At 46.9% G+C, this 14,632-nt stretch overlaps 1 protein-coding gene across 4 annotated transcripts in view; it reads right to left on the bottom strand.

Annotated features, from left to right (window-relative positions):
• LOC144593193 (cadherin-7-like) overlaps nucleotides 1–14,632 on the bottom strand; it is a 74,517-nt gene that overhangs the window by 14,014 nt on the left and 45,871 nt on the right. For all 4 annotated transcript variants that reach the window (XM_078398682.1, XM_078398680.1, XM_078398678.1 and 1 more), the window contains 2 exons: nucleotides 7,920–8,107; nucleotides 1,232–1,485 (listed from right to left, as the gene is read on the bottom strand). In XM_078398682.1, the coding sequence (XP_078254808.1) occupies nucleotides 1,232–1,485; nucleotides 7,920–8,107 (442 nt within the window). The remainder of the gene's footprint in view (nucleotides 1–1,231; nucleotides 1,486–7,919; nucleotides 8,108–14,632) is intronic.

Genomic DNA, 14,632 nt, shown 5'->3' with positions numbered 1-14,632 from the left:
AACCACATCGTCTGAAAAAGTTTGAACTTTGCAGTGTGAATTCGCCGACAAACGAATAAACAAACTGCTTAAAAGTAATTTGCTGAGCACCCAAGCTCAGCAAACCTCTTCCTTTGGATGGAGGCTACAACTGAGTTTAGGGTGGCACGGTGGTGCAGCGGTAGAGTTGCTGCCTTACAGTGCCAGAGACCCGTGTTCGATCATGACTATGGGTGCTGTCTGTATGGAATTTATTGATGATTTGCTTCCCCCCCATAGAAGCTGTTTGATCTGCTAGCAGTATGATGCTGGTTGTACCTGGAGCTACTTCCTATGGCCTCTTCCACATTATTGTGTGGCACAGGGGCGGCACAGCTCGTAGAGCTGCTGCCTCACAGTGCCCGAGACCCAGGTTCGAGCCTGTCTACGGGTGCTGTTGGTACCGAGTTTGTACGTTCTCCCTGTGACCACGTGGGTTTTCTCCGGGTGCTCTGGTTTCCCCGTACATTCCAAACACCTGCAGGTTTGTTGGCTAATCGGCTTCTTTAAGTTGTCACAAAGTGTGTAGGATAAAACTAGTGTACCAATCATCGCTGGCCGGCATGAAGTCAGTTGGCTGAAGGGTCTGTTTCCACACTGTATCTCTAAACTAAAACTGAACTCAAGTAGACTAATACCTGCTAAGTATTTATTATCAGACCATAAGACATAGGAGCAGAATTAGTCCATTCAGCCCATCGAGTCTACCCGCCAATGGATCAAGGCTGATCTATTTTTCCCTCTCAATCTCTTTCTCCTGCCTTCTCCCCATAACGTTTGACACCCTTACTAATCAAGAGCCTACTAACCTACGACTTAGTTTCGGGCGGCACAGTGGTACGGGGACCACTGCATGAACCACTGAGTTACTCCAGCACTCTGTGTCCTCTGTTAACCAGCATCTGCAGTTCCTTGTTTTTGCACTTTGCAAGTCAAAACACTACCAGTGAAAACTTTTGAATTCCGTTAAGAATTAAGTGAAGAGATAATGGAAACTAATAATAGTCGATGGCTTAGCTCCTCATCCATTCCGTCCCACCATTTGCATTGTCTTGACGTTTTTATAAGAAAGGAGATAGCAAGGTTTAAGTGTGCAATTTCCTCTCTGTTGTCAGAGAGACAGCAGAAACTCTTGCAATCAGTACTGACAGGGGAGTTTCCACACTGCTTGATGGAATTGGCAATCAGCTGCACGGTGTTAAGCATCACCGACCTGATTGAACTGCTTGCTGCGTCTGGGTCCCTGGCAGAGACCCTTCCCACGGGGGCTCCGGGCTCTCGATTCTCCTGAACCCTGAAGGTGTAGGTGGGAGAGAGGAATAGCGGTGGCTCGTCCACGTCCAGCACGTTGATCTTCACGTTGGTCACATCTGTAAACGGCCCCAGCTGCAGAAACCTCGGGTCGATGTTTTTGTTGGTTGCCTGCACCCTGAGGCTAAACCACCTTTTGGTCTCGTAGTCCAGAGCCTGAGGGAAATACAGACAGGGTTTGATCAGCCGCTGATCATTACTGATTCCAGAAACGTCAGGGTATTGATCCCATGCAAGCTCTGAGATGGATCACTTGCCAAGCATCTGATTAATCCCATGTTTGTTCCTTTAAGTAGTGCCGTCTCACCATTTTAATTAACACTCAGGCCCTGGGCATCAGTCTCATTAGTCAACCAGCTTCTGGAATTGGCACAACATGCTGGAGTAACTCAGCCGGACAGGCAGCACCTCTGGAGAGGAGGATTGGGCGATGTTTCAGGTCAAGACCCTTCTTCAGACTGTCACCCATCCAGAGATGCTGCCTGTCCCGCTGAGTTACTCCAGCATTTTGTGTCTATCTCCAGTGTAAAACAGCATCTGCCATTCTGTCCTACATAGCTGCTGGAATGACTCAGTGATAGATGAGGTTGGTTAGCAGTTAATCACCCGAGTCATAAAGTCATACAGCACAGAAACAGGCCCTATAGCCCAAGTTGCCCACGCTGGCCAACGAGCCCCATCTACGCTAGTCCCAACTGCCCGCTTTTGGCCCATATCCCTCAAAACCTTCCCTATCCTTGTACCTGTCCAATGTCTTTTAAATGTTGTTATAAGAGTCAAGAGTGAAGAGTGTTTTATTGTCATATGTCCCAAAACAGAACAATGAACTTCTTAGTGGTAGAAGCACAACTGTACTCTGTAAAACCCATACTAAACAACAAAGAAAGTTCTGTATCTATATACTGCCTCATCTGCCTCAACTACCTGCCCTGGCAGCTTGGTCCATAAACCTACCACCCTCTGTGTGAAAAAAGATGTCCCTCAGGTTCCTATTAAATCTTTCCTCTCTCATCTAAAAACCTACGTCCTCCGGTTCTGCTTCTTGATTCTCCTATTTCTGCGTAAGAAGACGATTCGCCCTATCTATTCCGCTCATGATTTTATACACCTCTCTAAGATCACCCCACAACCTGTTGCGCTCCAAGGAATAGAGTCCTAGCCTGCCAAACCACCTATCCCTGCAGCTCAGGCCCTTGAGTCCTGGCAACATCCTCATAAATAAGTTCTGGGCTTCAAATCTCAGCGAAGGGTGACGGGAAACGATCACCTAGTGCAGCGTAGGTTCACTAGGTTAATTCCCGGAATGGCGGGACTGTCGTATGTTGAAAGGCTGGAGCGATTGGGCTTGTATACACTGGAATTTAGAAGGATGAGGGGGGATCTTATTGAAACATATAAGATAATTAGGGGATTGGACACATTAGAGGCAGGAAACATGTTCCCAATGTTGGGGGAGTCCAGAACAAGGGGCCACAGTTTAAGAATAAGGGGTAGGCCATTTAGAACGGAGATGAGGAAGAACTTTTTCATGTCAGAGAGTGGTGAAGGTGTGGAATTCTCTGCCTCAGAAGGCAGTGGAGGCCAGTTCGTTGGATGCTTTCAAGAAAGAGCTGGATAGAGCTCTTAAGGATAGCGGAGTGAGGGGGTAAGGGGAGAAGGCAGGAACGGGGTACTGATTGAGAGTGATCAGCCATGATCGCATTGAATGGCGGTGCTGGCTCGAAGGGCTGAATGGCCTCCTCCTGCACCTATTGTCTATTGTCTATCACCAGGGAATATTTTGATGTTACCGGGGAGTTACTTCATAGGTAAGCCTTAACTTGACAGGTAGGGGCAACATGGTGGCGCAGCGGTAGAATTTCTGCCTTGCAGCCCAAGAGGCACGTGTTCGATCCTGACTCTGGGTGCTGTATTCACAGAGTTTGTACATTCTCCCTGTGACCACATGGGTTTTCTCCGGGTGCTCCAGTTTCCTCCCACGTTCCAAATTCGTACAGGTTTATTGGATATTTGCCTTCTGTAAAATTATAAATTGGCCCTGGCGTGTAGAATAGTGATGGTGAACGGTGATCGCTGGTTGGCGTGGACTCCGGGGCCGAGGGGCCTGTTATCCACGCTGTATCTCTAAGTCGATAACATAGAAACATAGAAAATAGGTGCAGGAGGAGGCCATTCAGCCATTTGAGCCAGCACCGCCATTCATTGTGATCATGGCTGATCATCCACAATCAGTAACCTGTGCCCAACTTCTCCCCATATCCCTTGATTTCGCTAACCCCCAGAGTTCTATCTAACTCTCTCTTAAATTCTTCCAGTGATTTGGCTTTCACTGCAGAGAATTCCACAAATTCACAACTCTCTGGGTGAAAAAGTTCCTTCTCACCTCAGTTTTAAATGGCCACCCCTTTATTCTAAGACTGTGGCCCCTGGTTCTGGACTCCCCCAACATTGGGAACATTTTTCCTGCATCGAGCTTGTCCAGTCCTTTTATAATTTTATATGTCTCTATAAGATCCCCTCTCATCCTTCTAAACTCCAGTGAATACAAGCCTAGTCTTTTCAATCTTTCCTCATATGACAGTCCCACCATCCCAGGGATCAACCTCGTGAACCTATGCTGCACTGCCTCAATTACAAGAATGTCCTTCCTCAACTGTACACAATACTCCAGATGTGGTCTTACCAGGGCCCTGTACAACTGCAGAAGAACCTCTTTACTCTTTTCATTTTTCAGGATGAGGGACACACTAACAGGACCAGCAATTGGGACATCTCTGTAAGATCACTCATCAGCCTCCTGCACTCTAAAGAATAAAGGCCTAGCCTGCCCGACCTCTCCGTAAAACCCAGGACCTCGAATCATGTCAACATCCTCGTAAATCTTCTCACTGCTCTCTCCAGCATTCTATCCGGCAGCAAAGGAGCAAATTAACCCACAAACCTGCACGTCTTCGGAGTCTGGGAGGAAACCGAAGCAGCGATTGATAGATTCTTGATCAGCAAAGTTGTCAAAGGTTAAGGGGAAGGAGGCGGGAAAATGGGGCTGAGCGGGAAAAATAGATCAGCCATGATTGAATGGTGGAGTGGACTGAATGGCCTAATTCTGCTCCTCTCTGGTCACCCGGAGAAAACCCGCGCGGTCACAGGGGAGAACGTACACAATTCGCACAGACAGCACCCATAGTCGGGATCGAACCCGGGTCTCTGGCGCTGTAAGGCAGCAGCTCTGCCGCTGCGCCACCGGGCCGCACTGTAGTCGAACCGTTTCCAATGAGAGGCAAAAGTCTATGGCCGTGCGTTTAACGGTTGCAGTCCCGGCGATGGATGCCTTTGTGTAGTGCAATCAGGAAATTCCGTCAATAAGTAAAATTGCTGCACTGGTGTTTGGAAGCTTGGGCTATTGATCTGGAGATTTGAGTTCAATTCCCATTACAGCAACAATGAAAGTCAATTCAGTGGATTAAATAAATATGGCATTATCAATCTTGGAGCTGGAATATTTATTTTACTGATTTAAAAGACTGTTACTGGCATGGGTCACATTTACTGTCATACCTTCATTGATTTTGAACTGTGGCAGCAGTTAGGAGCCATCTACTTTAACCATAAGCATAATACAATGTGTTGGAGGAATTCAACAGGTCAGGTTTCAAGCTGGAAAGGGAGCAGATACGATTTATGACAATGTTGCCATGACTCGAGGGCCTGAGCTATAGGGAGAGGTTGAGCAAGCTGGGACTCTATTCCTTAGAGCACAGGAGGATGAGGGGGTGATCTTATAGACGTGTATAAAATCATGGGAGGTATAGATCGGGTAGAAGCACAGAGTCTATTGCCCAAAGTAGAATCGAGAACTAGAAGATAGCACAGAGTCTATTGCCCAAAGTAGAATCGAGAACTAGAAGATACACGTTTAAGGTGAGGGGGAAAAGATTTAATAGGAACCTGAGAGGTAACCTAGTCACACAAAGGGTGATGGGTGTATGGAACGAGCTGCCGGAGGAGGTAGATGAGGCAGATGCTATCACAATGTTTAAGAAACATTAAGACAGGTACATGGATAGGACAGATTTATTGGGATATGGGCTAAATGCAAGCAGGTGGGACTAGTGTAGATCGGACAGGTTTGTCGTTGTGGACAAGTTGGGCCAAAGGCCTGTTTCCACGCCGTATATCTTTATGACTCTGGGTAGCACCAGGGAAGGGAATAGACAGATGATGGAGCCCCTATGGAACAGTTAACCATTGAGCACATGGAGCTCAACCAGATGGAGAGACAAGGAATTGCAGATGCTGGTTTACACAAAAAGACACAAAGTGCTGGAGTAACTCAGCGGATCAGGCAACATCTCTGGAGAACATGGATAGGTGGTTACAGGTCGGGACCCTCCTTCAGGTAGGTTCATCTGTCTCCTTTCAGGCACTTACTGGCGTCTTTCCTATATAGAGTCATAGAGTCATACAGCGTGGAAACAGGTCCTTCTGCCCAACTTGTCCACACCGACCAACATGTCATCTACACTGATCCCATTCCTCAGCCTTCCTGGCCAAGCGATTATGATCATGCTGCAAAATTGATAACCATCTTCACTATCTGCAAAACCACCCACTTTGGTATCATCTGCAAACTTGCAAAACTTGCCATGTACATTCTCATCCAAATCATTGATAACAAACACGGTGGCACGGTGGCGCAGCGGTAGAGTTGCTGCCTTACAGCGAATGCAGCGCCGGAGACTCAGGTTCGATCCTGACTATGGGAGCCGCCTGTACTGTACAGAGTTTGTACGTTCTCACCGTGACCTGCGTGGGTTTTCTCCGAGATCTTCGGTTTCCTCCCACACTCCAAAGAGGTGCAGGTTTGTAGGTTAATTGGCTGGGCAAATGTAAAAATTGTCCCTAGTGGGTGTAGGATAGTGTTAATGTGCGGGGATCGCTGGGCGGCACGGACCCGGTGGGCCGAAGGGACTGTTTCTGCGCTGTATCTCTAAATCTAAAATCTAAAAATCTAAACAGTAGTGGGCCCAGCAGCAAACCCTGAGGCACACCACTCGTTACAGGCCTCCTGTCTAAGAAGTTACCTGCTTCATGGGTGACCAAAATTGAACACAATATATGCCAAGCAGCCGGATGTCCAAAAGATAAACATAACACTCCTAATCTAGTCTATATGTAGCCCCAAACCTACCAATTATGGTTGACTCTCAAGTAGTTTCTTAGTTTGGGGCATTTAAGAATGATGAAGGGGGATCTAATCGAAACCTATTGAACAATGAAAGGCCTAGATAAAGTGGATGTGGAGAGGATGTTTCCACTAGCGGGAGAGTCTAGGACCAGAGGGCACAGCCTCAGAATAAATAGACGTACATTTAGAATGGAAATGATGTGGAATTTCTATAGCCAGAGGGTGGTGAATCTGTGGAATTCATTGCCACAGTTGACGATGGTAATTTTAAAGCAGAGATTGATAGATTATTGATTAGTAAAGGCATCAAAGATTGCAGGGAGAAGGCAGGAGAATGGGGTTGTGAGGAAAAGACAGATCAGCCATGATTGAATGGCGGAGTAGACTCGATGTGCCGACCAGCCTGATTTTGCTCCTGTGTTTAGTTGAGTTTAGGTTAGAGATACGGCATGGAAACTGGCCCTTGGGCCCACTGGGTCCACGCCGGGCAATGATCCCAGCACACTAACACTATCCCATTCACATTCGGGACAATTTGTACCAAACCTACAAACCTACAAGCCTACAAACCTGTACGTCTTTGGTGTGTGGGAGGAAACCGGAGATGCTGGAGAAAATTCACGTAGGTTGCGGTAAGAATGCACAAACTCCATACAGACAAGCAACCGTAGTCAGGATCGAACCCTGGTCTCTGGTGCTGTGAGGCAGCAACTTTATTGCCGCGCCACCACGCCACCCAACTTATGGGTTTGTGGACAATCTTTATATTACTAAAACACTCATCTTGATTGTTCCCCACTTCCTGTATGTTTGTTCCCCTGTTTGTTTGTGCCGTATGTTTGTCCCGTAATTGTTTCCTTGTGCGGATTTCATCCGCAAAAAAACAGTACACGACAGTGCAACAGTCTTAGGCCCACCCTACTCACCGGACGGAATAAATCCACTTTTGTTACTTTTTAAAAACAATTTACCTAATAAGCTTTAATAAATGCGCTCCCCCCTTGGGGAGGACTAGCGGGAGGACCGGCATGCCCCGTGCCTGACCTTCCTCCCATGGTGCAGCGCTATGGCAGAGACAGTGGCAGAGGGTCCAACAAGATGGCCGACCCGGCCGCTAGCTGCGCGCTGGACACACGAGGCCGAGGTCAGTGCCTTTTCCCTCTCCCCCCTCGCCCGCCCACAGCCCCGGGGGACGCTCCCCGCCCTGCAATGGCTCCATGGTTTGGTAAGGTTGCTGGGCCCGCAGGAGATGTTTCCACCCAACGGGGGTTGCCGCGCCCGCAGGACCTCCCGCAGCAAACATTTGCACCCAATGGGTGCACACCCGTCTAGTAACTATTAACAATATCCACATCTGTGAATGAATTGAAAACAAAAATTCAGAAAATAAGCGTGCAAGGCAAACCTTCTTCAGAATGATGACACCTTCCTGGGTCTGGCCATCTGTAACTATGTTGAATGAATCTGAGCCGTCACTGCCTTCTACACTGAAGTCCATTTCTGCGTTTTGTCCAGTGTCGACATCTCTGGCCATCACTCTCCCCACTGTGGTCCCAATGTCGGCGGATTCCAGCACCGTAAAGTGGTACAACTCTGGAAATGTCGAGGGAAAAGCAACGATAGGGTCAGAAGTCCACTCTCAGCTTTTAACGGCAACAGGAAGGTATCAAAGAAAGAAAAGAAAGAATGAACACACCCTTCCTGGTGCCCCACATAGACAAACCAATTTTTCCCACCTCTTCCCCCCCCCAACCTCATAACCTTCCTCTGGCTTCACAATTCGCTACTCTTCAATCCTTTTGTCTCACACCTGTTTTATCATCTCTGGCCTTTCTCCAGCCATCTGCCTCTCAAACACCCTCCTCCTCACCTGAGTTCACCTGTTACTTGCCATGCTTTGTCCTGCTTTATCTTGCCCCTCCCCTCTTTGAGCTTTCTTACCCCCCCCCCCCCCCCCCTCCCCTCCCCCCCATACAATCAGTCTGATGAAGAAATGTCACCTATCCATGTTCTCCGGAGACTCTGCCTGACCCACTGAGTTATTCCGGCACTTTGTGTCCTATTTTGGCTCCATGACTATTAGCCTCTGAGAGTGAGAGGCATAACATTCTCTCAGTAATAAGTGGATATTTGTACATTGATGCGGAAAAGTGTCTTCACGATCTATTGGGTGATTAGGTATTTGGATGTGCAATGCCCTGAACACTTGGCCGATGAGTACATGTTTATATTCTCTTTAAGCGATGGGTTTCTAGTGTTCCTCGTGGATCATCAATGCTTCTCTCGCCCCATCACGGTACCTACTGTACTTGACATTATATTTTCACTTGCTGTGGAGTGCCATCTGCTGCAAACTCAAGGGAAAATATAACAGTGAGTTCAGGCGGTGATAACAAGCTGTCACCGGGCGGATGAAGGCAAGCCGGACGCATTGTACTGCAAGTGGACTGATCCTCAGGGCAGGCAGTTTCACACTGTGACTCCAATTACCCAAATTGTGCTGGGAGTCAGTTCGGCACGGTGGCGCAGCGGTCGAGTTGCTGCCTTACAGCACCAGAGACCCGGGTTTCATTCTGACTACAAGTGCTTGTCTGTACGGAGTTTGGTCATTCTCCCTGTAACCTGCATGGGTTTTCTCCGGGTTTCCCGGTTTCCTCCCGCATTCCAAAGATGCACAGGTTTGTCGGTCAATTGACTTTGGTATAATTGTAAATGGTCCCCAGCGTGTGTAGGATAGTGTTAATAGCGTTAAACTCTGCCATTGTGCCACTGTACCACCCTTTCTATCAAGCCTAGAGCACCTGATCGTACCAGGCGGCCACCCAAATACTAACCAGGCCTGAGTCTGCTTAGCTTCCGAAATCAGACAAAATCAGACGTTTTCAGACTAGTACGGCTGTCGACTCTGAATAGAGGTTGGATGCTCTCCCTGTGACCAGTTGCTCCGGTTTCCTCCCACACTCCAAAGATGTGCAGGGTTGTAAGTTAATTCGCCTCTGTAAATTGTCCTTAGTGTGTAGGATTGAACTTGTGTACAGGGATCGCTGGTCGGCGTGGACTCCGTGGGCCGAAGGGCCTGTTTCCACATTGTATCTTTAAGCTAAACTAAATTAAACTGTTAAAAGATAATGTAGAAGTAGAACAGTACAGCACAGGAACAGGTCCTTTAGCCCACATTGTGCTTGCCGAACATGACTCCAAGTTAAACTATTCTCCTCTGCCTCCACATGATCCAAACCCATGCGTATCTTTGCATGCGTATCTTCAAAAATCGTAATCACAAAGGCAGGTGAATCTGTGGAATTCATTGCCACTGGCGGCTGTGGAGGCCAAGTCATTGGGTATTTTTAAAGTGGAGATTGATAGGTTCTTGATTAATGAGGGTGTCAAAGGTTACGGGGAGAAGGCAGGAGAATGGAGATTAGGGTCTCGACCCGAAATGTCACCCATTCCTTCTCTCCAGAGATGCTGCCTTTCCCGCTGAGTTACTCCGGCTTTTTGAGTCTTTCTTCGGTTTAAACTAGCATCTGCAGTTCCTTCTTATACAGAGGGAAAGATAGATCAGCCACGATTGAATGGCAGAGTAGACTCGATGGGCCGAATTGCCACATTCTGCTCCTATGACTATTGACGTAGAAACAAAAAACTGTGGATGATGGTTTATGCCAAAGATACTATTCCGGAGAAAAGGGACAGATAATTTTTCGGGTGGGGACCCACCTTCTTCATACTGAAAGTAGGGTTGGGGTGGGGGGGTGGGAGGGGGGGGGCGGGGGGGAGCTGGTGGGGTGTATCCCTCTTGGGTTTACATTGTCTACAGCCAACTATCAGCCTATTGGGGAACCTGCTTGCCCGGTCCCAACGTGTCTTGTTTTATTGCTCACCTCCTGCTCCCTCCCAACTACAATCAGTCTGAAGAAGGACCCCGACCCAAATCGTCACCTATCCTTTATCTCCAGAGATTCTGCCCGACTCGCTGACTTACTCCAGCACTTTGTGTCTATCTGATAATAATATGGTGTTCCTACTTGCATGCGTATGTGATTAAAGGGAGATCTGCATTTAAATAATGAATTTCTGGATATTGGAGTGTGTTTTGGAGCAAATGAAAGCTTTCTGAAGTGTCACAGTTGCATTGGAAAGATATCAACGGCCAATTCACACACAAAAACCTTCCATAGAAAGGGACGAGAAAATGACCAAATGATCTTTTTTTGCAATCAGCATAATTTGTCGAACTAATTGCCAGGCAACTGCTGTCGAGGACACAGATGTACGCTGCACATTTATCTATATGCATCTCAGCATGGTTTGGGAACAGCTCCATCTAAGACTGCATGAAATTGCAGAGAAATGTGGACACCGCCCAGACCATCACACAAACCAACCTCCCTTCCCCAGACTTCATCTACGCTTCACGCTGCCTCGGCAAGGCCACCAGCACAGTCAAGGACAAATTTCACCCTGGTCACTCCCTCTGCTCCCCCACTCCCATCAGGCAAGAGGTACAGTAGTTTGAAAACGCACACCTCCAGATTCAGGGACAGTTTCTTCCCAGCTGTTATCAGGCAACCGAACCACCCTCTCACCAACTAGGGAGAGGTCCTGACCTACCATCTACCTCATTGGAGACCCTCGAACTATCTTTAATCCGGCTTTACTGGGCTTTATCTTGCACTAAACGTTATTCCCTTTATCTTGTATCTGTGCACTGTCGACATCTCGATTGTAATCATGTACAGTTTTTCCACTGACTTGAGAGCTCTCAACAAAAAGCTTTTCACTGTACCTCGGTACACGTGACATTAAACTAAACTAAAGTAAACTAAACTAATGTAAAATAAATGAAAATGAAACTAAATGAAACTAAACTAAACTATACAAAACTAAATCCATTCATGACAAATGTGCATTTTAAAAAGCTAAGGCAAAATACTGCAACTGCTGGAAATCTGACATAAAATCTTGCAGACACATGGGACTGCAGATGCTGGAATCTCGAGCAAAACACAAACCCAGCAGGTCAGGCAGCATCTGGACACCGTGAACAGTTTTTGTTGGCGTGCCCTCCAATTAACTCGGATAATACTATGCCAGAGTACAATCAAGCCAAACTCAAGTACAACAGGTAGTGCAAAGAGGCAATGAGGTAGGCTGGAGGATTGGGACAACATCCTAGCTTATGGAAGGACCCCTCAGAAATCTGATAACAGAGGGGAAAGAGCTGTTCTACTTTACTTTGGACTTTAAAGTGACAGCGTGGAAATAGGCCCTTCGGCCCACCGGGTCCTGACACCGACCAGCCAACACCCCCATACACTAACACTATTCTATACACTAGGGACAATTTACAGAAGCCAATTAACGTACAAACCTGCACGGTTTTGAATTGTGGGAGGAAACCGGAGCAGCCGGAGAGAACCCACGTGGTTACAGCGAGAACGTACAAACTCCATGCAGACAGCACCGGTAGTCAGGATCGAACCCGGTTTTCTGGAGCCTTACCACTGCGTCACTGTTCCGTACTCTGGTGTTACATGCTTTTAAGCTTTTGTATCTTCTGCCCAACAGGAGAGGGGAGAGGAGGTAATGATATGGGTGAAAATGGCCCTTGATTATGTGGGCTGCTTCCCCAAGTCAGCACTAATTGTAGGTGGAGTGGAAGGTGGGTAGTCTGGTTCATATTATGGACTGGGCTACATCTACAGCTCATTGAGGTGGCATGGCGGCGCCGCAGTAGGGCAGTTTTATGCTGCCTGACAGCGCCAGAGACCCAGGTTCGATCCTGACTACGGGTGCTGTCGGTATGGAGTTTGTTCCTTCTCCATGTGACCGTGTGGGTTTTCTCCGGGAGCTCCACCTTCCTCCCACACTCCAGACATACGGGTTTGTAGATTAATTGGTTTGGTAAAATTGTAAATTGTCCCCAGTGTGTAGGATCGTGTGAGGATGCAGGGATTGCCGGTCGGCGCGGACACGATGGGCCGAAGGGCCTGTTTCCGCGCTATATCTCTAAACTAAACGAAATAAAGGTGTTTCGTAAAGTGGTCACCTGCACTTGATGTGTGGAGACCATATTGTGAGCAGATAATGCAGTGCCAGTGAATTGAAAGGAGTGCACGTAATTAATCTGAACCCAGTGTATTAAACAATAAGGAGAAAATATCAACTGAATAAAGCACTTGTTAAAATATAAATGAAAATGCAGGGGCTTCATGGTCTATGAATAAATAATACTTACAGAAACCCAATTTTATGCAAATGTTTCTTATACATTTTTAAAGTTGTGTTCAAGATAGCAATAATACTAAAAATAAAATGTTTTGTGGTGTCCATCAATGACTGGATATAGTGTATATTCCATGAGTTTTATCTTGGGTAATGTTTGGGTGATTATTCAATGACATTAAAGATTTACAGCAGGTGTATGTACAACGATAGATACAATATGGGTGGGTATAGAAAATGGATGTTTCTAACTTACTTTCTCTGTACACTGCACGCTGGTATTTTTCTTTTTGCATTACCTGCTGTGCCTGAGTATAGCTTGATTATATTAATCTCTGGTATGATTTAGCAAAGCAGAAATTGGTGGAGGAACTCTGTGGGTTGGGCACTATGAATTGCAGAGTTTGAAAGCGCATACCTCCAGATACAGGGTCAGTTTCTTCCCAGTGATTTAGTTTAGTTTAATTTTAGCTGAGAGATACAGCGTTGAAACAGGCCCTTTGGCCCACCGAGTCCGCACCAACCAGTGTTCCCCGCACACTAACACTGTCCTATACAACAGCGGAACAATTTACAATTGTACCAAGACAATTAACCGACAAACCTGTACGCCTTTGGAGTGTGGGAGGAAATTGGAGATCTCGGAGAAAACCCCACGCAGGTCAAGGGGAGAACGTACAAACTCCGTACAGACGGCACCCGTCGTCTGGATCGATCTTGGATCCCTGCCGCTGTAAGGCAGCAACTCTACCACTGCGCCACCATGCTACCCCAGTCATCAGGCAACTGAACGGTCCTCTCAACAGCTTGAGTGTTGTCCTCATCTCCCATCCACCTCATAGGATACCTTTGAACTTTCTTTAATCGGAGTTTATCGGACTTCAATGTAAAACCTTTGCACTAAAAGTTGTACCCTTTATCCTTTATCTGAGCACTGTGGACGGCTTGATTGTATTTATGTATTGCCTTTTCTTTGACTGGATAGCACGCAAACAAAAGCTTCTCACTGTATCTCGGTACAGGTGAAAATAATAAACTAAACCAAACAAAACCAAAGAAACGATGTTTCGGGTTAGGACCCTTCTTGCTCAAGGTTCCAGCATTAGCTGCTCCTTGTGTATCTGTGGTATGATTTGACTGGAAAAAGGTTTTTCCACGGTGTCTTGGTACACATGACGTTAATAAACCAAAACCAATACCAATGCCAATACTAATGTCAATACCAATACCAATATCAATATCAATACCAATATCGATACCAATATCAATACCAATACCAACGACAAGATCAATACCAAACTAATACCAATAACAATACCAATACTGTCAGTCAGCCATCCATGTTCTCCAGAGATGCTGCCTAACCTGCTGAGATACTCCAGCACTTTGTGTCATTATTTTGCAATCCAGCACCTGAAGACAATTAGTTTTGGTAGAATACCCCGTTAAGGCAACAACAACCTGACTTTTGGAACATTGATCCAAAGACAAGAGTTTAAATCCCACTATCACAACTGGGGAATTTAAATTAAAGTTTATTTTCAGTTTAGTTTAGAGATACAGCGTGGAAACAGGCCCTTCCGTCCCCCCGAGTCCACACTGACCAGCGATCACCCCGTACACTAGCACTATCCTACACACTGGGGATCATTTACAATTTTACCAAAGCCAATTAACCTACAAACCTGCACGTCTCTGGAGCGTGTCAGGAAACCGGAGCACCCGGAGAAAACCCACGCGGTCATAGGGAGAACGTACAAACTCCGTGCAGACGGTAACCGTAGTAATGATCGAACCCGGCTCTCTGGCGCTGTAAGGCAGCAACTCTACCACTCCATCACCGTGCCACCCCAAGTTACAACAGCACCTTGTGTCAACCAGCATCTGAAG

Source organism: Rhinoraja longicauda, chromosome 4, assembly GCF_053455715.1.
Source record: "Rhinoraja longicauda isolate Sanriku21f chromosome 4, sRhiLon1.1, whole genome shotgun sequence".
Taxonomy (NCBI): Eukaryota; Metazoa; Chordata; class Chondrichthyes; order Rajiformes; family Arhynchobatidae; genus Rhinoraja; species Rhinoraja longicauda.
This window is presented reverse-complemented; position numbering and strand designations above follow the sequence as displayed.